We start from the raw sequence: 24,493 nt of genomic DNA on the forward strand, positions 1-24,493 counted from the left end.
CCATTCTCCAATTTACATTTACCACAATCATAGGATTAAACATTTCTATTGTCAGCTTCTTCGGAAGAACTTCAGTTGTTTCTAATACCTAAATAAAAAAAAAATTCATTAAAATAACATACCTGTAAATGAAGATGACTGAGAATGTATTGAGCCCTTGTTAAGCATAGTCATTATCTGACCAACAAATTCCTTAGGAATAAAATTGGCATAAGGTAGTATCTCAGTGCTGATAAGCTGAACTACCTAAAAAAAAAAAAAAAAAAAAAGGGTAAATTCAAATGCATTTTTTCCAGAAAGAGACTGACTCAAATTATAATTTAAATTATAATAAATAAAATTTAAATTTTATTTTAAAAGAGAATCAGTTAAAGAACTCTCCTTGATAGGAGTATACAAACATTTTAAAGTTAATATACAGGATGACTACTAGAGTCTGTTTCCCTCATCTGTCTTATGGTAATTTTATTACAAAATAGTCAATATTATAATTGTTTACTATGCAACCATTTTGACAAATGTTGATCTTCAACATGATGACTGCAAAGTGCTCTAGAGAAAAAGTCAGCATAAAAAATGGTACCCATGTTAGAATAAAATATCCAAAATAGGATTAAGAATAAGATTTAAATAACTTTTTATAACCAGAAACTATGAGTTATAAGAAAAATTAATGTTTTATTCATTTTTGTCAAACAGCTTATTTCTAACATAGAGTGTGTTATTTTGCCCTCTAAAGAAAAAGAAAAGTTCATAAGAATTTAAATACGGTAATGGCATAAAAAGCAATATTTTTATCAATATGATGAACCCAATTTTTTTTTTTTTTTTTTCCTGGCACGTACACATCCCTATTCTTTTTAAATAGACACTTTAAAATAATTTATTTCACTTGATTTACATGCTCACTGACAGATTTATTTCACTGAATCAACTGCTTTTATAACTTATTAAATGGACACGACTAAGTGTCTAGACAACATGCACATAGTAAAAGACTATAATAAATCTAATGAAGTCATTTTTTAAAATGTCAGTGCTTTAAAAATCATCCTTTAACCTGTGAGAGTTTGAATGCTTTCAGATTCAATCAACCTATTACTTTAATTTATTCTTTTCATAATTTTATATTTTCAATATTTCTATTATTTGTTTTTCACAAATGGTCACAGGAAAATGTTTTAAGTAGCTTTCTCACCTCAACATCAATACTTTCATTTCTTTGAAACTCTTGAATAGAGAGATTATCTGGAGGTATGCTAAAAAATAAAAATAAAAAAAACACTTGATTTTTAAAGGTAAATTAGTCCCCGGAAAAACAAATAGGAAATAGATGAACAGTATTCAAATGACAAAAAATATTTTCCCACCCAGGTTGGGATATTATCATTTATTTAAAAGAACAACATTTTAAATTAAAGTCATTAGTATAAATGACTAAGCTAATTACAAACGTGAAACTCCAGCTCCAAAGACACTTGACCCAAACCTGAACTAAATAAAATCTGTAGAGCTAAACTTCTTTCAGTACTATGAATGAAAAAACAATGAAAGATAAAGATTATTATATCATGTGCAGGTTGCAAAAATTATCATTGTGATGATACCTGAATTCACTTATATTGGTAGTGATTTAAAAGAGCTTTGGTCAAGTTGTTGAATTATTTACCCAGAGACTGCCCATTAATCATTAGTTTGTAATAAATACAATGTATTAAATATATTTACAATAAAGATAGAGAACATCTGCAAAGAAGACTGATTCAGATTTTCTAAAACAGAAAATCTTGTTCCAGCACGAACACAGGAAATCAACAGTTCTGAGAAAACCAAGGTAGTTTCTAGCCTCTGTGGTTTCTAATAAGAATGAGCAGTAAAAATGGTCATAAACTTATAAAACAGTGAAATATTAACTATTTAAAAACAGCTGAAAATAGGATGGCAATTATTATTACAAAAAGGATATTACAGCTAAAATTAGAGAGCCAGACATTGTAGTAAGAGCTTTATTTGTGTTAATCTCATATGTTCCCACAGTAATCCCATGTAGTATTATTATTATCATGTAATCAAAAGAACAAACTGAAACTTAGAATGGCTAATAATATGCCCAAGAACACACTGCAAGTAACAGTCAAGGCCACAATTTTAACCCAGATTTATCTGAATTTGAGCCTACATTATTCTTTGTTTATGTTGTACATGTAAAAATAGTTATTAGCACATTTAGGTTAAGAAGTATAGTACACAATGTTGTATCTAGGGCTATATGGGCACCAGATCTTGGATTGGTTGAATTTGACATTTTTCATTCAACAGATTATCTACTGAGTACGAACTAATATGCATCAGGCATTATATTCTTTGTGTTCAAGATCTAGCTGTGAACAAGACAGACTAGTCCATGTCTTATGGAACTTCATTCCGGTGTCCAAGTCCTAAACTAACTCTATAATTTGGTAGTAGAAACTAGAGGAAAAAATTTAAAGACATGTACACAAACTTGAACTACTGGTGGGAATTTTACGACTACCATCAGAGCAGCTTCACAGATCCTATCTGCATCTCTAGAGATAAAATTTGTTTAATTCTACTTTACAACCTAAGTGTTTAGTGATACAAAAAGATCTGTGATGATGGTGCAGGTAACTAAGGATGGGCTGACCACCAATAAAAAACAAACAAACAAAAGCCCTCTTAGGAACACACACTAATAATATTAATATTATTTGAATCATATATCAAAAGCACTGAACTGGATTGTTAAGATATCTTTGATGAGGGAAGAGAGTAACATACTAAAACCTGAAAGGTTCACAACTCCAAAAAAAAGAGTATTATTTGTATTTTTTTGTCAGTTCTCCCTTCATGGTACATTAAAATTTTTTTGAGACAGAATTCAAATACCATAAAATTCACCCTTTTAAAGTGTACAATTTAGTGCTTTTTATTTTTATTTTATTTTATTTTATTTTTTTGTCTTTTTCGTGACCGGTACTCAGCCAGTGAGTGCACCGGCCATTCCTATATAGGATCCGAACCCGTGCTTTTTATTCATAAAGTTATACAACCATTACGATTTCTAATTCCAGAACATTTTCATCACTCCCAAAAGAAACTGTACCCATTAGCAGTCACTGCCCATTTCCCTCCTCCTCCTACCCCTGGGAACTAACAAACTACTTTCTGTCTCTATGGATTTGCCTGTTCTGCATATATCACATAAAGGAGATCACACAACACATGGCCTTTTGTGTCTGGTTTCTTCAACTTGGTATAATGTTTTAAAGGTTCATCATCCATATTATAGCATGCATTAGTACTTCCTTTTTATGGCTAAGTAATATTCCACTGTACAAATATACCACTTTAATTGATCCATAAATCAGCGATGAACATTTGGGTTGTTTTCACTTTTTGGCTATTATGACTAATGCTACTGTGAACATCAGTGTACAAGATTTTGTGTGAATAAGTGATTTCAGTTCTTTTGGGTAGTACTTAGTGATTTTTAATGTAAGGTCCACAGAGCATTAATTGCATGACTTCTTACTAGCCCATTGTGTCTTCTAGAGGACAAATACTATGTTTTGGTACTCAAAGCTTGGCTGAATTTCTAATAGACCTCAAGCGTCTACCAGATTACGGTCCTCATGTTCTTCAACTTTGTGGGGGTTTTTTTCTTATTCAAACTACTTATGTTAGCCCTCAATGATGTCCAAAGCCTTTCTTTTCTTCTAATTGATTTTGAGCTTATTTGTATTTTCTTTATTATTGTATTGCCTTGCCAAAGCAGCCTGCAGACCAAAAAAAGTTGGGAAATATCACAGAGAAGGATATGGTTATTCAGAGTCTTAGAGCTATTAATTAGGTTAAAAAATTTATAGATGTACCAATATAAAAGATACTCAAATACTAGTATTACCTAAAAGCGTTAAGTCTTGTTATTCTAAGCAACATTCCAAAACACTCTTCCTACTGCCCAAACATTACTAATGAACTTTAGTTACATAACACACTATGTATATGGCATAAAGTAAAATTTTAAATCTAAAAGTTGTGACCTCCAAAGTTAGCAATTATTTGGAAAGCAACAAAAAAGAGAAAACCTTCTCATGAAACTGTGAAAATGTGCATTATTTTAAAGCACTCTTAGTGAGCACTACATTTTTACCATCAACTGACAAATAAAAGTTTCGATTTGATCCTGAACATATTTTTGAATTATGAAATAAAACTAAACTGGCCTTATCCATATAAGCTGTTCATTAAAAAAACTGATTAAATATTAAGTCAAAATATATAAATAATCATGAACTTTTACAACTAGTCCATCTCCTTTCATTTTATGAATAAAGAAAGTGATGCCTAGTAATGGGAAAGGAGCAGCTCAACATCAACAGAAAGTAGATGGTGGCTCAAGACTAGGTCACAGGTCTCCTGATTCTCAATCTAGGGTATGTTTCTACCACTCCATGTAGTAGAAGACTTAAATCTGTAACTACAATAACTACAGTTTAGAACACTGATACTGTTACTTGATAGCAGAATTTAGAACCTTTATTATTTTCTAGCCATTAAAAACAACAAATTTAGAGGTCAATTTCCCACTCTCAGTTATTTAGAGTTTTGATCTTTAGAATTTTGGTTTAAAATATAGCTGTTTCACGGGAATGGATATGAATAATGCCATTTTCTCTTATAGAAAAGAAATAATGATAATGATAATTATATTAGTGGTAGCAAGAATTTTTAAAGTATTCACATGCCATGTGTTATTCTAAGCATTCACGTATTTTAAATGATTCAATCTTCACAATAACCCTATGAGTTAGTGAGAAAAATGAGTTGCTGAGATGTTAAATAACTTGTCTAGGGAGCCCGGGGCATGCAGCCGAGGACCATACCCCCGCCCCCACCAGGCACACCACCAGTGCCAAGGAGCATGCCAAAAACATCACCTCCATGTGGGTGGCCCACCACAGCCACCACAGTAACCATGGCTGCTGTGAAAGTGGCTAGACATCACAACCACCATGCAGATAGTCCACCAGCCACCGGAGTGCATTGACACAAGGAGAGTCACCAGCAGAGACCAAAGAAAAGAAGAGGATGTCTCTCTCCACAAAGCCCATTCCAGAGTGACAGAAGAAGCATCTGCTCTATGATAATACTGGGGGACCTGAACACACCTTTCAGCATTGGACAGATCATCTAGGCAACAAATCAACAGAGTAACCATTACTCTTTCAGAGGGACAGAAGAAATCTAGGGTTATCAGCGGTGGGAGAGGGGAGGGAGAAGGGGATAGGGAAAGACTGGACAAGGGGCATAAAGAATAAGTACAATTTGTAACAGTATACATACTGGTAATATTGATTTGATCAACATATGTCAAATTGACTCCCAAAAATATGTATAATCAATTATGATTCAATAAAAAATAATAATAAAAATAAAATAAATCAATAACTTGTCTAAAATATCACAGTTACAAGGTAGTACAGCTGAGACTTAAATCCGGTAGTCTGATTCCCAAGTCAGCACTCCTATCCATTATGCTAGTTGCTTTTTAAACAATGTATTTTTCAACATACTAAAAATATTCAAACCTTTAATGTAAGTAGGACTTAATTGTGCAAAAGATTTTAAATGAAATTTATACTACGACCACATTAAAAAAAATTACATAAAATGTAAAATACTATTATTTGGCCTTTGGTTCCAGTGTCTACTTTCCTGTATAAAAAAAGCATTTTGGAAAACTAAATTTAATAATACAAGAACAAAATTTGGAAAGTGAAGAATGTTCAATAAGAAACTCAAGTTTCACTCATTGCAAAAAAACTGATCTAGAAGCTTATTCACTTTGTTAATAGGGGCAGCATGCATATACAGATAGATAACTGGGAAAGAAAATAAAAAGTTTCAATTTCTCAATGTATGTGCTTGATACAAATTAACAGTGATTTAAGCTCTGATTTAAGTCTACAAAAGAACTCAAATATAAGAAAGCAAAAGCATGACTATTTGCAGAAACAGAAATTAGGATCACCTGTTATTATTTCCAATTCTGAAATATCAAATAAGCTTTTATAGAGAAAAATGTAAGTTAGCCCTTCTGCATTCTACAAATTTTCTGTACTGAATAATTAAACCTTACTAGAATGGTAAACAGAATCTCTTCAGTTATATCATTCTCTTGTGAACTAAATTTGATCATTGTCAATGTGCCATTGTAGCTTTTTTTCCTTCAAGTATATAAAATCCATAATTTAAATGGTTTCAAACTAATTTTAAATGGTTATATAGCAGTGCATGGTATGTTTATCATTCTATAGCTTAAGAAATGATTAAAGAATATCAAAGTAGAAAAGTCTTTGTTGTCATAGAATTTTACCACTACAGCACAAAAAACAATTACTTGTGCTAAGAAGGACTGAAGACTACTTGGCTATCACAGCTATTACAGATAAGTCCATCTTCAGTAAAATGGCACAGTAAAAGTCCATCTTCGGTAAAAGATGAGCGCTACCCAACAGAACTTTCTGTGATGATGGAAATGTTCTATATCTGCAATGTCCAATATGGCAGCCACTAGCCACACATGGCAATGAGTACTTGAATGTGCCTAGTGAGACTGAAGAACTGAATTTTTGATTTTGTTGAATCAATTTAAAGTTTAATTTAAACTTTAATTTGTAGCTAGTGACTGCTACTATATGGGACAGCCAAGTTCTGGACGGACCTCAAAAAATTCCTCATTCAGAAAATTTAATCTGTGTTTCAGTCTTCCTACTCTAGTTTAGTAAGAGGTCAAAACAACATCCTTAACACAAGCCTCCAATTGGATATCATACAATGAAAATTCCATTCTTCTCCTACAAATCTAAACATCTTAAAGGGCCAATCATCATTGCCACTACCCCTATTTGTTCTGGTAATACACTGATTTTCTAAAATTGTTTTCCTCTTATAATGCCAAATGGGTAACAGATTAAAAAATGGATCTTCTTAGTTTCATTAAATTAAAATTATGGTTCTCTAATTATGATGCATTCATATGGTCTTATATATAAAATTCCTATTTAACAACCAAAAACACCGCAAAAAGCAAAAATATCTCCATTAATCATAGACAATGCACCCAGTGTATAAATGGCTAATCCAGTTGTGTTTTATATGCAATCTAACAATCTTAATAATCAATTACTTTGTTAATGGATAAAGATAAAAACTTTTTAGAACAACTGCAGACATAACATGGCAATTACAGAAAGATTGTCTTAATTTTAAAAATGAATGAGCTGACCTTTTAGTAAAGAGAAAGTCTTCAAAAGTGTTGGCAAGTTCTGGCCACATACTGTCAAATTTTCCAGAAGAAGCATGCTGCCGGGCAACAGGTAGCCCAATAGAAAGAACTTTGAGGAGAGAAGATACTGCTAGTTTCCATGTGCTTTCAGAAGGGCAGGAATACTTCAAACTGAGAGGAACCCTAAGAGTCTGGAAAATAAAAATAGTTTTAGATGAGTATTAATTAAAGCATACACACACAACTTTACTTAAAAAAAAAAACAAACAACTATAGCAGAGAGAAAAAAATAATAGCATAGGTATTTTCATTTAAAAAAGGATGTTATTTTCTAGTAAGACCAATTCTTAGACATGGTCTTCAAATCCTACTACCTAGAAAAATACACTTTTAAATCCTGATTCCATGTTATAAACAATGACCCTGAATAAGTAACAACTTTTTTGAACTTTTGTTTTTCATCATAAAAAACAGAGATATTATCTGAAAAATTAAAAGTAGGCAACTTACAATTTTGCAGCTTTTCACAACTTGATATTATGAAATTAGGAAATTCTGCCATTGTTCTCCCAGCAGAAAGTAATTTGGCTGATGTAAATCTCCCATCCCAAAGAGGTCAATACTGCTTGTATTTTTCCACTAATGGTTAGGGGAGAGTAAACACAACCTAAAATATTATTACTTTGAGGTCTTAAGTATCATCTCTAAAGTTCTTTGGATTTTATACTCTACTCTAATATCTAATATATTTTTTTCCTTTTCCAAAGAACTCAGTAACCTTGATAATTCAAAATGATTTATTTCATCTTTGATTATTGATGGTATAGGAGCAGAGCACCTGAGCTATGTTTAGTCAGTAAGATGTTGAGACTTATCTTTTTAACTGATCAGCATTTGAGACAGGTGGCTTTTATTCATTAACAAAACTAATTTGGTGGATTTGATTATAGTATTATCCAGCAAATGGACGACTAGACTGATCAAACTATCATAGTGAACTATCTCAGAGTCCCATGAATAAATAGTTTTGGCATACCAGACAATTTGCATTGGAGTAAAAATTTTGCTTTTATATAAAAATTCCAGTCTGAGAAAAAGAAAGAGTAGAAGAGATAAATTTTCATATTCCAAAGATATAAAACCTAGCATCATCTTCTTCTACACAAGATGTGTTACTGAATACTCACATAGTAAACATATGGACCATTATGCATTAGCATAAAATGGGCCTCCACTAATAGATAATTAGCTTACCCACAATCTATCCTTTTCCCTTCCCTCCACCTCCACATAACCCAACCCATTTGCTTTGGGGGACCAGTCCCCATTTCCAATTTGGCAATTTGGGTAATTAGTTTATTAAGCTAATCAGTCCACTCCATTTCCCTGGCCATTATCACTGGTTCAAGAATGGTTATGGGACTAAAGCCAGTCCACTGAAAGTTAATTTTAGGAACTTAAGAAGAATAATATGATAGATACCCTCTCTTCCTACTGGATACATAATTCTGTTACTGGCCACAACTATGAAGAGAAACATAGGATACAGTCAACCCTTAGAAAGCAGAACAGAGAGAAAGAAATGTGATTTTTGATGATACTGCTAGACCACTACGTCAACCAATCTTAAAGACCTCCCTCTTTGAATTTTCCAATTAAGCATGCCAAAATGTTCCCTTTATTGTTAAAGTTTGTCAGAGCCTGAATGTATGTCATTTGCAACCAAAGAACACTAAATGATATATGGGCTGTTTTGAGTTAACATTTTGCAACTCAAGTTTAGATAAAAGTATGGTTTACTACTGCAATTAATATTTTACAAAATCAAGGGAACATTAAGCTAAGCCAATCTATTCAATTTATACATTTTATTTTTTTAAATGTTTAAGCAACTAATACAGAGATTGGCATACAGTACATTCTTAGTAAATGCATGCTGAACTGGGCAATTCAGTTCATGCTGTCATAAGGCTCACAATTTTTGAGAAATGAAGAGCCCTATCCAGGTAATCACAATACAATGCATTAAGTGGCATCAACAAAATGTTCGGGAGTACAGAAAAGGACTCATTTAATTCTTTTTTTTAAAAAATTTTTTTTATTCGTTATGAATATTCATGTTATTTAATTCCTTTAAAAATACAAACTGGTTCATGTCACTCCTCAGTGTTCAACCTTTCAATGGTTAAAGAATAAAGTTTGATTGCATGATGGTTTATAAGACCCACAGCTGCCTTTTTCAGACTTATTTCAGGCCCTGTGACCTCCCTAAATTGAATTTCTTGACATTTCTTGAAAATATATCATGATCTTTTATACTGCTTAATTTACCTATAATGCCTCCCTCTCCCTTTTTACCTAGCAAACTCTCCTTCAAGGGTCACTTCTATTAATTCTTGTCAAAATCCCCTCAGCAGTTTAGTTACATTTTTGTCTGTGGAGAGAACTAACTTTTTATTTAGCACTGATTAGTTGGCAAGCATCAGTAAATGCTGTATCTCAATGGATTCTCTTTATTGTAGTTATGACATGTGAGTATTACTGGTATTATCCTACTTTTACAGATGAGAAACACTCTCAGACAGCATCATTTGCCCCACATCATAAAGCAGCAAGTACATAGCAGTACACTATTCTAAGTCAGGTCTATCTAAATGCAAAGCTGCCTCCATTCTGTAGTCTTCACCTAGCACTTAACATACTGTATCTTTATTTGTTTGCCTTTTTCCTTTTCCTTTTTTTAAATTTTAACTTCTCAATACACATTGCAGTTGACTTTCGTGTCCCTTTACCCACTCCTCTTACCCCCTCTCTCACTCCCCTTCCCCCCACTTCATTATATCTGTCACTTGTTTGCCTTTTTCTATTTCCCATATTGAACTATTAAATTTAAGAATATCCTATTCATTTTCTAAGCTCTAGTATTTAGTTAGTACCTGATAATACAGATGCTTAAAAAATATACTCAAAAATGAGGAGGGAGGGAATAGTTTTCATGAGGTAAGTGGTGAGGGGTAGAAAGAGGTATCACAGAAGTCAAGGGGAAAAAAGAGTTTTAAAAAGGCTAGGGTAGTGACATGCTATAGGGAAGATAAAGAATTAGAAAAGGACTTAAGACTTGAAGATTTGCTCCTCTGTAACTTTGAGAAAGCAGTTTCTGTAAAGCAATATGGATATAAACCAACATGATACAGGTTAACAGTGAGTGGTGGCCAAGCGAAGGCCACAACTGTTTAAAGGAATTTCAAAGTAAAGGAAAGCTGTAAGAGAACAGCAATTTGAGTAGGAAGTAGAGTTGTAATAAAGTTCTTGTCATATAAAAGGCTCAGTCATCTTTGTAGGTTAAAGTATAAGATGCTGAAAGGAACAGAAAAGAAAGAATCAACAATAAAGAAAAGTAGGAACCGGAAAGGATGGACACAAAGAGAGGGATGAGTCTTGGAACCGAGCAAGACCTTCTTCCTTGTGGGAAGATAGTTCATATTAACCTGTAATTATTCAGTAAATAGAAGGTACATCCACATGCTAGGGGAAGAGCAAGGTTTACGTATGTCCTTCAAAACAGAGCGAAAACCAAGAAATAAGCCTTAGAGGAATGAAACACAGTCAACAACAGATAACTATAAAAAATGTATCCACACACTTAGGAACTGGCTTAAAAAAAGACAGTAAGCATGATCAGTAAAGTTGATGGGCTGCATTGTGAATTTCTCCTTCAATGCTCATCAACCTTGAAGTTTGAGAAATACTGTCCTAAGAAACGGAGAACCCTCACTGTCTATGTGGCAAAATTTAAGAACTATAACAAATCTAATGTATACTTATTTAAAAGTATTTTTTATTAAAAAGAGCTTTTCATACTTTAGAAAAATGACTTGCTAAATATGATTCATGGATGTTGGAGAAAAGTCACATAAATAATAATAAAAATTATATTTTTCATTTATCACAATATAATGATAACATATTACCTAAATAGTAATTTCAATAGTACTATCATCATCAAATGAAAATGTAGAAATGAAAAAAAAAGATACCTTAATAATATTCTGGAGTACTTTCTCATTCACCACTGCTTTGTGACAGGCTGTTTTTTGGTATAAATCCACAACTACTTCTAAAGACCTTTCAGCAAATGGTACATAATTCAAGGCTACCCATTCCGCCTAGAAAGTAATATTTTCACATGGAGTTAAAAATAAATGGGATTAAATGAAATCACATTATTTGCAAAGAGAAAGCTTCTTTGTCTTAAAGTTCAGGCCTTGGTTTTAGGTCAGATTATATTACATGCAAAGTTTTCAAAGAGAGATGTACTTCATGAAAAAATCATTTCAGCCAGGCAAAAATTAAAACTATTGGAAAAAGCACATAGAGCATTCTATTAAGAACTGGGAAAGATGTACTTTATTTGTTGCCAATAGGTTAGGACAATTTATGGAAATTTAACTCACCGGTGCAAATAGTTGGATCTATTGTGATTCCATTGTGTTGCAAGACAAATAGAATGAGAAAAGTTAATACATATTAAAACTACTTTTCGGACAATATAAAATAATTTTTATGTTGAGTGAACAAAATCGGCATGTGCATGCATTCAGAAATTTGCTTTTCCCCTAAGCCAAAAGGAAGTTAAAATTTGCCAACTATGGCTATAGAAATCTGTGTAAAATCCAACTAAATTTCACACCAGTAGCAGACAACTTCTTATGTAACACACATAGACTTCTTCATCTTGCAATGGACATATCTATTTTAGATAAGAGTAAGCTTAGGGATTTAGAAGCCATTTTGTAGTGGGATGGCACAGCTAAGAAAGAGGTACAAAGAAGCATTTTTCAAGAAAGATGTACTGTGGAGTAACATGAAAGGCCAAACTTTTTGAAGAACCACCTGGGAAAGAAAAGTTATAAATAAGGAGAAAAGGAACACAGAAATGGTTTCCCAAATAATGTTTAGCTTAAACTGTTAACAGAAGTTAACTGTTTATTTGTGAATGAAAAAATTATTTTTCTGAGATAATAAAGTCCGTCTTAAGCAGAACTATTATTTATAAGTCATGTAATCTTACAGAGTAAATATAATTTATACTAAATTACCTGATTATATTTTGCATTTGCAATGTGCTTTGTTTCCAGCTGCCCATACTGTGGAGGTTTACAGGAAAATTCTACAAATGCCAGCAACTGGTCAAATATAGCTGGATACATTATCTGCATGTTTTCTGGTCCTACACAAATGGCCTATTAAAGCAAAATATGAACATTAGAATGTGTAATCTGAACTCCATTATATTCTTCACTATGTATGCATTTGTTTAGCCAAAGAATTTTTTTTTTTTTTTTTTTTGTGACCGGTAAGGAGATTGCAACCCTTGGCGTGGTGTCTCCCACACTGCGCTCAGCCAGTGAGCGCACGAGCCATCCCTATATAGGATCCGAACCCGCGGCCTCGGCGCTTTCAGCGCCACACTCTCCCAAGTGAGCCACGGGGTCGGCCCCAAAGAATTTTAAAGACTATCCTATTTTATGTATTATAGCATCTTTTAGAAACCCTGAAGGACATTAAACAATTTTAAAGTACTATTGAATATGGTATAGTCAAAAAGTGTTAATCAGCTATAAAGTGTTTTTAAATAAAAAGTGTGATTTATTCCTTAAGAGAGTGGAAAAGGGGTAAGCATTTCAAGAAAACTCCCAAGCAGTCCTGTGGTTCTACAATCTGATCATTTGTTCAGTAATACAGCCATCAGACCATTAAGAATGCTTCAGTAATCAAGATGACATTGGCTTCTATTTAAACAATATCAATTCATTGAAATAACAGCTGATTTCTGCACCATGTCTGGTCCACTGACTTTAACAAATAATCAAGTGCACTGCAGTTGAAAAAATAAGTTACTTATGAAAATTTGTTTCTAAAAGAAACGTATATATTAATTTTTTTAAAGGGCCATGTATATTTTATGTCTGAGAAGTGGGGGACTAATGTGTACAAGACTATGCTATCTACCCTAAGTGAAATATTGCACAGGATATACATACATTGAAATAACACACTGTACCTCACAAAAAAACGTACAATGTTAAAACATTTTTTAAAAGACTATTAAAAAAGGTATCTGAATATACAGATTTGATTTAAAATAAGAAAATTAAAATAATTTTATATAAATTAACAAAATAACATCTTAATGAATAGCTAGTTTCTCTATATTTATTACTTCATATAGTTTGATAGAAAGAATAAAGTGCAGATTCAGATACTTCAGGTTTTATTTATTTCAAATGTGTTAAAATACTTAAATTTTATTTTTATTTTTTTCTAGCCATAAGTGTGTTTTTCTCCTCTCATCCTTTCATATCTTCTTGTTTTAGTGTTTATTTTTCTCTATGGTAAAAATATTTCCTGATATTATTATAGAGTATCTAAAACATCATTGTGCTTACAAAACAACCAGCAGGAACACTCTATGTTTGAGAGTGTAGATGCCTTCAAAATACTAAGCCAAATTCAAAGCACTGAAAATTTTTAAGGAATTTCTTTAAGAAGATATGTGTAAAACTTATATTTTTATGTAATCCATGGCTTTTTTAACTTATCAGATAATAGATTAATTTTATTTTCCCTCAGAGATATAGCCATTTTGCTATAACCAAAGTTTTAGATAAAACTTCATTGAGATATGAAGTAGGTAAGTAAGTGCCACCCATACCTAAGTTAGATCATCCTATAATTACAATGTGAAAAAGTAGAATAAAGACTTCTAATGCCATGTCTCAATATTTGGTTACTTTTCTCAGAAACAGTTAATGACGAACTTGAATAGTAAAGTTTATACAGCCTAAAAAAAATTCTTTTTACTGACTCCTTCCAATTGTTCCACTTTCTTCTTTATTAACCTTTTGCTGGGTCTTAACTCTTCAAAACAGACAAGTAGTAATTACTGTGGAAAAGAGACTGAATTACCCTAAGTAAGATTCTTTTATTTTCAATGACTAAAAAAAGAAAAGGCCTGCCTGGATATCTGAGAAAATTAAGTACCATAATTTCTTTGAAAGTATCTTAGCAGAGTAATGACTTCAAGTATACTCATTCTGATTTTCAATCATCCTTTATAAAAAGAAAACATACTAATAGTATTATAATTGATTTATAAAGCAATTCTGGGATCTTAAAATGTATAATATAAAGCCCACTTTTTTTTTTTTTTTTTACAACAAACATTTAAGAAAAAGTTTTTATTGGCTTTTGTTCAGTATTCTGAAGTCTGTGTATCAGAAAAATTTATAGGACGAGTATGATACAAATTTTAGTCCAAGAGCCGAGAATCAATAAGTAATACAGACAATATTAGTTCTATTTCTATTAGTTCTTCAAAACTGTATATGTGAAAACAAGAAAAGCAATTGGACATCTAGCTTCTGACATGGTTCAAGGTTTTGCTTATTAACTCGGTTAATAATAATTCATTCAGTGCCTATCACGTACTAAGACTGCTGCTAGAGAACTTGATGATAAAAATAACAACAGCTAAACATTTACTGAATGTTAACTCGTGCCAGGCACTAAATGCTTTACAAATATCCCATTTAATGGAAGAAAGTTATTGATTTATTATTTTTACTTTATAGATGAGGAAACTAAAGTACAGAGAGATTATGAGACTTGCCCATATTATGTAAAAGACAGGCTTCATCACGCAACTCCAAAGGCATCATTCACACACAATGTGATGGTGTCTCATGGAGTTCAACTCCAGCATCCTTGATTATGGAGGCAGATAGGGTATCTAGCCATCTGACTTTAGGAAGGTTAGCAATAAATAAGTCAGATGCAGTCTCCTGACCTCAGAACTTATTAGTATAGCACTTACAGAGAACAGATTATTAAATTCCCAGTTTCTCCATGTATGGGAAAATAACATGGCAATTAAAAAAAAAAAAGTCGATTAGTACACATAACTAAGTCAACTTGGTTGGGAACTAGTAATTTGAAAGCCAAGAAAAGACTATGACCCTGAAACCCTAAACAATACAAGGGTACTGAGGAAGAACAAGACAGAAGCTCCTTTTTAGAAAGAAAACATGAAATTAGAAATGAGTTTTTCCTTTGGAACAAATATAGCTTTTAATCAATAACATGTTTTGCTGAATAGCTATTAGTTTAAGGATAAGTCCCAAAGCAAGTAAATTTTGCTTATGCAAAAATTTTCCAACACCCATGAAGGAAAATATAAAAACCCTCCTACTTATACTAAAATATATTAATTTTTCTCTTACGAGATAATAAAGACTCATCAAAGACCTCACACTAAATGTTTATGAAACATCATTTAGATAATCACACAAGTAATAAAACAATGGCTACAGTGAAAATTAATAATAATGCAAAAATGATATCAACTGATATAAATGAAAAACAATAAAGCTTCCTAAGTTTCAGACTGAAGGTATTTTTTGTTTTCAAAGCTATTAAAAGCTCAGAACAAATTCTAAGTAGTTGGGATAAATGATTCTACTTGTTCTCTTATTGCTAAAGCAGTTTTGTAAGAATAAAATTACATACGCTTTTTCCTTGAAAAAATCTTAGTGGGGTCTGTTGTTTCTTCTTTGTTTATTGTCCTCTACACCTATGTATATAAAAACCTGAATCAAGCATGTGAATGAGAGTTCTAGATTATGGGTATCCCAAAAGGCCTATGATTTTCTTTTCTTTTCTGACAGAATAACTTCTCTATTCCCTCTAGGGCAGTACATAAGCAACTTTCTTGCATGCCCAATCCAGGGAGGTAATCTATTATTGATAGATTACTTTTTTCCCAACTGAAAATAAAAACAGCTATTTGAATTTCAATTGTGGAAAACTGATATTCCTACCATAATTTTTTTAAGTTACAGATTCTCTTAAATTTTTAGTTTCACCGCAATTTTTTTCCTGCACAATGAAACCAGGTTTAAACAGATCAAGAATTACTGCTCAGCTAGACTTCCTCCAGAGGCAATTAAGAGGTATCACAGTACAGCAGAAATATCAACATTCTTACTATGAAAGTGTTTATCATTCCAGTTGGATATGATACTATCAGTTAATTTAAAAACATGATTTGTATCACACAAATGGCTACTCATAACACATGTGATCAGAATCTAGTTTCACTCTAATTTTGTTAGAATGTCTTAGCTACTTTGTTGGAATCGCTGTCTATGATTCCATTGGCATTTTTTTGTTTAGCATTTTGATGGTTGCGAATTGTGCTATCAATTTCCTTGATAGTCTAAAAAACACTTTAATTTTGATCTGGTCTTGCTTGCTAATCCGGATTTGCTCAATGATTTTTAGGTCTGTTTAATAATTTTTCTGCTGTAACAAAATACATAGCTAAAAATACATATTTTAAAAATTTCTGTGAGCAAAATACTTTTATACATTTCTTCCTTTTTAATAGTGGCTTCCAACAATTTCAGAGCAAAACTTAAGTATAGATGAAAAATATTAAAGTATAATCCCATTGTTTATTAATTTTCTAATAATGAAAGTACCTTAATAAAACTATTCTAAATATCATATCCTCTTGTGAAGAGCTGCATGTACAAACTAACAATGCTGGTGAATTGAAACAAAAGATGTAGGCAGCATCTTAAAGACTCAAAACAGACCAGGATTATTGATATTTGATATATTGATTTCTGGCATTTTAGAAAATATCAGAAAACCACAAGTTTTTTTAAAAAACTAGATCCTGACAATCCTGGGTTTATCCCAAAGTATACATAGAGAACAATCTTGATCCAGAATTTATCCCCCAAGATATATAGCAAAGTAAAAAATATCACAGAACCATATGCATTACTATTGCTTAGACAGCCACTAAACTTATATTACCTTTTGGAGAACATCTAAAGCTGTAAGTACAGCTTCCTGTAAACTGGTCAAAACTGCTTCAGTATAAGATGGAAGAATAAAAGGGGAAGCATCTGAGCTTATTGGGACTGAAACAGCACTGTGCAATATGACTCCCAACTTTTGCAAGTCATCCATGTTGAAACCAGTTTTTATGTGTTGGTAGAGAGCTGGAAATATCTGAATTAAAGCTGTAAGAAAAGGCTGGCTGGGAATGAAAGTTAGTTTGTCAAAAGTAATAGGAGGCTTGGTGCTTTCAGATCCAATTCTATACCAGGTATTCCATGCAGCCCACCAGAGATTCAAATCTTCAAGCTCATCAGTAACTATGGGTGTCTCAGAGCTGCTGTATCTTCCAAGTCTTTCTCCAATAGAATCTGTTCTCACAAATGGCCTGCTGAGGCCAGGACCTGATATGGATCCTATAAGGACAGGCACAGGTACATTAACTACGGGCAGTGTCTCAGGCTTATCTGAGTCTCTGACAGGGGACACAATCTGTAAAATTTCCTGGAAGCTTTTCAGAGCAGCCAGAGATACTTCATTGTTTTTGCTGAGTGCTGCTGACTGTATATGGTCAAGGAGAACATCCCAAGCTCTTGAAAAATCTCCTATATTAGGAAGAGGAAAAAAAAAAATCTGTTACCATAAAAGTGATCAAATGTTCTCTTAATATTAGACACTTTAAGGCATATTTGCTTTATTTTTCCACAAAGTCCCACAGAACTAGAAAAACTATGATTAAGTACTAAGGTACTAATAATGCGAATTAAAATCATCACAACCCAGAAATCCAGCAAAAATACGTTTTCAGATATAGGAACAAAGGGCACCAAGAAGAGAATGATGAGCATATTAAATAATGTTTTGGTTTTAAAAACAAAACTCTACAGATATCTGTATACATGTTTATCCTATTTCCTAGTACTTCTGCCTAAGGAAAACAGAATAGAAACCTGTGTGGGTGAAACCAAAGCTTTTCAGTAACATCTTCAGTCTATCTGTCTACCTTTATGAATGATTAAGTAAGATGTTCTCATTCTTAATCATTGGAAATCACTGGAAAAGTTGTAAGTTACACCAATATGACACATGTTTTTTATAGGTCTAAATATTTAAAATAAACTGTATGTTACACTCCGTAAAATCGTAACTTTATACTTTGGTTTTCATATTTAAATAATTTTATAGTTGCAGAATTTTCCTAAACATTTTTTTTTTCCATAACAATTCATGAGTTACCAGGAGAAAAATACACCATAAAGAATAAACCATCCTTTTATAATGAATTTGTTCCTCTCATGTGAAACAGTCTACTGATCCACCATCAGCAGAGCATGAGCTGAAGGGCTGGTTTCTATTGATCAATTCAATCTCTTGCCTTACTCCTGTGACCAACTGAACACATTTACAATGAAGCTCTCTACTGCCTGGAATAGTTTGTTTCCATGAGGCTCAAAAAAACAATCTATTTCCTATAGCAATCAAGCCCAGTGGCTTTGTTAATAACATGGATTATTATCCACATACTTGTACTTGCCTTAAAATAATGCAAAAATCAGAGAAATTACACTTTCCAAATGTTATACTTAACCTAAGCAAGCTAAGAAATATATAAAATAATCAAGACTTGAAAACTTTCACTTTACAAAAACTATAAATGACTAGATTTTTTTTTTTTTATTTTAAAGAAGGGATAAATCCAAATGCCTGAGAAAGCATTCAGTTAATAAGAAAGCCAGAAGTGGGTCTGGTAGGAAACAATAGATACTATTCTGCCTACTTTAGAAAAACTGTAACACCTGGTTTGTGAAATGCATCCTCCCCTCTACACTCTTTTTATTAAAAATTGAGGTATAATTTACATACAATAAAAACACAGATTTTTAAGTAGACTCTTAAGTAAACAGTCCAAAGATATTTGACAAATTACATTTTAAAACTATCAAACAGTTAAACAAAATACTTCTGCCTGCTGCCATTCTAATTAAAAACTCAGATGAAATGTTACATTTGCCAACCAGAGTGGTGACCTAATCTCAGTCTTAGAATACTGTGTCATGTAGGGAGGAAAAAACCCTTCAATTACTCTATTAACATATTTTATGTCTAGGAAGAAGTCCCCTTTCTAAATGAGTAGGTAGAATTATATGTTACACATGGTTATGATAAAAATATGAACCTTATTCTAAAATAACATTAAAAACACACCATTATTAAACCATTATTAATAACATTAAAAACACTAAAATAACTCCATTTTCTAGTCTTCAAGTTATAAAAATATTATCAAAGCTACATGAACTGCCTTATGTTTTCATTTAAAAAAATCTAAATCTGTATCTACTAGTTCTTAGCTTTTAAAATGAAATAAGTTTCATGGAGGTATTCAAATGATGCTTATTTTGTCAAAACTCAATAAGTGCACAATGAAAATTCATGCATTTCATTGTATGTAAATTTTACAGGGAAAAAAACCAAACTAAGATTTAAAAATATAAATCAAGCCATAAAGTGCAAAACGGATCAGACACCATAAATCATTTGTTTTTGGAAAAAAGAAAAAAAAAAAGGAAAAACTGCACATGAATAAAAACATACAAAAATGCCTGCAGAAAGAGTAATATGCTTATGCATTAACATAAGGTTTTAAAAAAGCTAAACATATAATAATGAATGAAATAAATAAAATAATATGTACAGCATGCTCACAGCTATGTATAAAAGGATCTCTGTTCACTTTTTTCTTCCACCCCCGTCACTACCACCAGAATCACCGTCACTACCACCAGAATCAAAGTAGTATAATCTGTGTCCAGGTTTTACAATCTCAGTAACACTGACATTTTTGGTTGGATAATTCTTTGTTGTGGGGGGCTGTCCTGTACATTGTAAGATCTATAGCATTACCCTTTGCCTCTTCACCCCATATAGCAGTAGTGCCTATCCCTCCCCAGTTGTGACAATCAAAAATGTCTTCAGAATTGCCAGATGTCCTGAGACGTAAAATTGGCCCTGTTTAAGAACCACTGATTTATACCACCAACAGCTTCTTAACCAGTCTTACAGTATCCTGTCATTCTTCCTGGCTGACATTCCACTCTACACACACCATTCACAGTGACCTTTTATAACTGCTTATCTGATCACATCACATCATGGACTAAAACCCTTCATTGCTCTAAAGATGAAGTCCTAACTTCTGAACACATTCTACATGATCTGGCGTCTCCCTACAAACTCATCAGGAATCACACTTTTCCTTATTATTCTTCATTCCAGACCTTCAAACATGCGCATCCTCACCATCCCTCTCTCCTCAATCTTCTCCTATCTCTCCTATGTGCTCTCTTTGCCTATATGGCTCTCTCCCACTTCATCATACCCTTGCCTGATCAACTCTTACTTTCCCTTCAGATCTCAGGTAACATATTGCTATCTTAGAGAAGCCTATCTGGACCTCACTTTCCAAGTCAAATATCTATTATGATGAAATAAAATGGCACCAGTCTGGACAATTCACCTAAAATGAAGTCAGGAAACCATTTCAGCTTGAGCTTCAGGCATGCCTCATCAGAAGATACCCTGAACTTCTCAACTCTTACAATCACATCCAAAGGCAGCCTAAACTCTTGAACTCTTGCAATCAACACATCCAAAGACACCCTGAACTTTTAAACATTCCAATCAATCACGATGATCACATCCTCCTGGAGGAATAATAACCAACATATCTGCCAGCCCTCTGCTGACTGTTATTCTACATACCTCCTGTCAAACCAAAAAAAATTTTAGTAGAGGACCATCTCACCAACTGTTATTGCCAGTCCCTTACTACCAAGACTACTTAAAAATGCTAGTACCAATTGTAATGTTAGATAAACAACTTTTGTAACCAACCCCTCTTCTGACTGGTCTTTTTCCTTTATAAGCCCAACTTCTTTGTTTCTCTGGAACACTTCCCAAGGTAACTTAGAGTGTGTCCAAGGCCGTAGTTACTCAAATTTGGTTCAAATAAATTACTTGTTGTTTAAGCTGTGCCTCAATTTCTTTCCAGTTCCACAAATATAAGCTCATAATGCACCATTCCTATATTACACTTATCACTGTGGCAATTTTGCATTTATTTAAGTAATTATGGCTTCTCCTTCATGCCCCTGACAGTAAGGATGGTATATACTTTGCTCATCATTGTAACCCCTAAAGGCTAGCCCATAGTAGGTAGAAATTAAATATTTTCTCAGCAAAATGAATAAAAGTGCACATTCTCATGCACATACCACACATAAACACAAAGACTGTAAATTACGATTTGATTGTTCTTGGGGAACAGCATTGCATATAAATTTTTAAAGAATCTTCTGCATTTTCCAAATTTCCTTTAACATGAATTACTTTAATAATCAGGGGGGGAAATGTATACATACCTAAAGGCTGCAGTAAATATCTTCTAGTGTTGAAGATTCTTGCTACTCCAGCTAATGTTAATACCCATGTCTCAGCCCATTGCTTCTCTGCTGTATCCCTTGAATGATGAATGAGAATATTGCCACCTCCAGACTCAATCTTCTCTTTGTCTGCAGTGGTAGAAGACTCTCGAACTCTGTCCAGTAGATGAAAGAGTACCTAAATATTTATCAAAATGTCATATAAAAAGTATTGATAATATAGCTTAAGTAATGACATAGGAAATTAGGAATTGTTACCAAAAATACACTTGACAGTCTTTTCGATCACCATATATTAGAGGAAATTGACCAGCAGAGGTAAATCACACATTCTTAAGTTATCATTAAGGTCACAGAATATGAAAAATTACAGTAAATTAGATAGAATATTGTCCAAGACTGTTGAGTTATTAATGGAGCATCTATGGGGTAATGTATAAGAAGAGAATAAAGCTAAGGACAGGGGTCCAGGCAAAAAGTATAAATATGAGAGATATCTAGAGTTTACAAATGAAGCTCCAAGACTAGATGAGGGTGTTTAAAAAAAAAAAAAAAAAACAAGAAATGGTTGAGACCTGAAGAATGTTTACATTTAAAGGGTAGATTCAGGGGAAGAAACAGAAGCAAAGGAAATAAAATAAAAATGAAACAAAGGAATAAAAGCATGCTGTGAAACACAAGTCAAGGGGGAAGAGAAAATTTCAAGGATAAAATAACAGTGGAAATGCCACCAAAAAATCAGTAGACTGAGAATTGAACATAGGCCAAAGGTCTTGACAGTTAGAAGACCATCTGTAGCCTATGAACAATTTCTGTGGTTCTCAAAGTGTGTTCTGCAAACCAGCAGAATCAGTATCACCCAGGAGCCTGATAGAAATGCAGTCTACGGCCCCACTCCAGGCCAAGATAATCAGAAACTTGGAGGTGGCAGGGGGGGGGGGGGGCATGGACAGTGGCTCCTGTATAAGCAATTTGTGCTCCAACAAGTCCTCTAGGTGATTCTGTTATACTCTAAGAGACTCTGAAGTCTAATAATTTAAAAGTCAAATTAGAAGGTATAAGGGACCGCAGGGGAAGTGAGGAAGAAAAAAAATCATCAAGAATTAGGCAGCAAGAAGATTAAAAATGATGCTGTTTTGAAGGATAACAAGAATCAAAGAAAATATCGGTTTAAAAAAAAAAAACAGTAAGAGACACTTAAGCATGTCTGTGACTTAACAAGGATCTGGGGAAGGAGTTGAAATAGAAGACAGAAGGAAATGGCTTTTATTACAATGTATACAATTTTTTACAATTAAAAAAATAAAGTAAAAATTAAAGAAAGAAAAAGGCTTTTAATTATTTTTACTTGGTAACATATTAATTTTTTAAGAAAACATTTTGGGTCTATTAAATTGAAAACATTGTTAAGTACAATTAAGATTCACTATGCTGCCTACTGTCAAACTTACTGATCTCAAAAATTCACAAAGGCAGGTGAAAGGATTATAAATGGAACTTTATTAAAATGAAACGGATGAAACAAAAAAGAAGAGACTTATAACAAAGAGGGAATACTCACTCATAAGCTGTTAATTTTATGAGAAAGTTTTAAAAAGGATAAAAAATGAAACTATATGTTTAATTAATGAACATCTACAATTGACCAATTGGAAGTTACTTTTGTTCAGTAAGCATGCAAGTAAACTGCATTATTGTTGATATTCTTTTATTTATAAAATTCTCATTTGATTACATTTAAATGACATGTATATAAGTGGACCTTTAAAGTAAAAATAACAAAAGGCTTTCCACTGTATTGTAAAGGACTGATTAGTCTCTGTGGTTTAGCAACTCTTAGTCTTACCATCTGGGAAAATATGAGGAAAAAAAAAAAGAAAGAGAGAAGGGCAAAGGCAATAATCAAGATAGAGATAATAAGAGATGAAGACAGAAACAGAGAGATGAGGCTTTTAATATTTAATTTGTTCTGCCTGGGATAAAATTTAAAATAAGAGAAAGCTAGCATTTTCTGTTTTGTCAAGTACACAAATGTACAGAAATTCTTTAAAAATTAAAAGGAACAAGTTTAACTGGAAAAGTAAATAAGCATGTCTCAATTAAAAGTCCAAGCTATTTTATAGTACCTTCCAAATAACAGTGTGCCAGGTTGAATGCTGTAATAAAGTTCCATGTGCACCAATTGTAGAAAACAGAGTTTGCCCTGCACTCTTTCTGACAGCAGGACGGGGGTCCACACACAGTTCACCCAATTTTGCATAAAGACATAACCACAAGCAATCAAACGGTGGTGCGGGGTGGAACGGCCGATTCAAAACCACTCCTTTCTCTTCTGCCTGCTTTTGCTGTGCTGCCTCTTCCTTATTTAACTCTTTTTCAATAGTTTCTCCTCTTTGGAAAAAATAATCTGAAATATTCCACTAAAAAGCAAAGTAGAAAAATATCACTTTATTCACAGATTTTGTGTTAAACATGTAAATAAACATGCAACACATGATTGTTTTATCTTTCAGAGTAGAACTTTAAAAAATTACTTAAGAAACCACTTTTCTAGTAGAGTAGATTGAATGAAAACATCTCTTCTCCGTGGATGTCTCTGATTTCAGGTGAATTTGGGTAAACAATCTTGTGCTCATACTAATTATTTTTTTGACTTTTTATTATGAAAAATTTCAAGAACATACAAAAAATATATAAACAGTATAATAAACTTCAATATATTGATATACCTACCACCTAGATATAAAAAACATAACCATAATACCATTACCACCTTAACAAAACTAATAACAATCCCTTAATATCATTTAATAATAAATTTCTAATTTCA

The 24,493-nt window shown here is 32.7% G+C and overlaps 1 protein-coding gene across 6 annotated transcripts in view; it reads right to left on the reverse strand.

The window, feature by feature from the left end:
* MON2 (MON2 homolog, regulator of endosome-to-Golgi trafficking) overlaps positions 1-24,493 on the reverse strand; it is a 103,031-nt gene that overhangs the window by 11,036 nt on the left and 67,502 nt on the right. For 4 of the 6 annotated variants that reach the window (XM_063074799.1, XM_063074797.1, XM_063074803.1 and 1 more), the window contains 9 exons: positions 23,790-24,083; positions 21,643-21,841; positions 17,198-17,826; positions 12,412-12,555; positions 11,767-11,784; positions 11,350-11,478; positions 7,313-7,503; positions 1,199-1,259; positions 123-246 (listed from right to left, as the gene is read on the reverse strand). In XM_063074799.1, coding sequence (XP_062930869.1) covers positions 123-246; positions 1,199-1,259; positions 7,313-7,503; positions 11,350-11,478; positions 11,767-11,784; positions 12,412-12,555; positions 17,198-17,826; positions 21,643-21,841; positions 23,790-24,083 — 1,789 coding nt within the window. The remainder of the gene's footprint in view (positions 1-122; positions 247-1,198; positions 1,260-7,312; positions 7,504-11,349; positions 11,479-11,766; positions 11,785-12,411; positions 12,556-17,197; positions 17,827-21,642; positions 21,842-23,789; positions 24,084-24,493) is intronic. The other 2 variants (XM_063074798.1, XM_063074801.1) reach the window with 2 other exon arrangements.

The sequence above is a fragment of the Cynocephalus volans genome, chromosome 12 (assembly GCF_027409185.1).
Source record: "Cynocephalus volans isolate mCynVol1 chromosome 12, mCynVol1.pri, whole genome shotgun sequence".
NCBI lineage: Eukaryota > Metazoa > Chordata > Mammalia > Dermoptera > Cynocephalidae > Cynocephalus > Cynocephalus volans.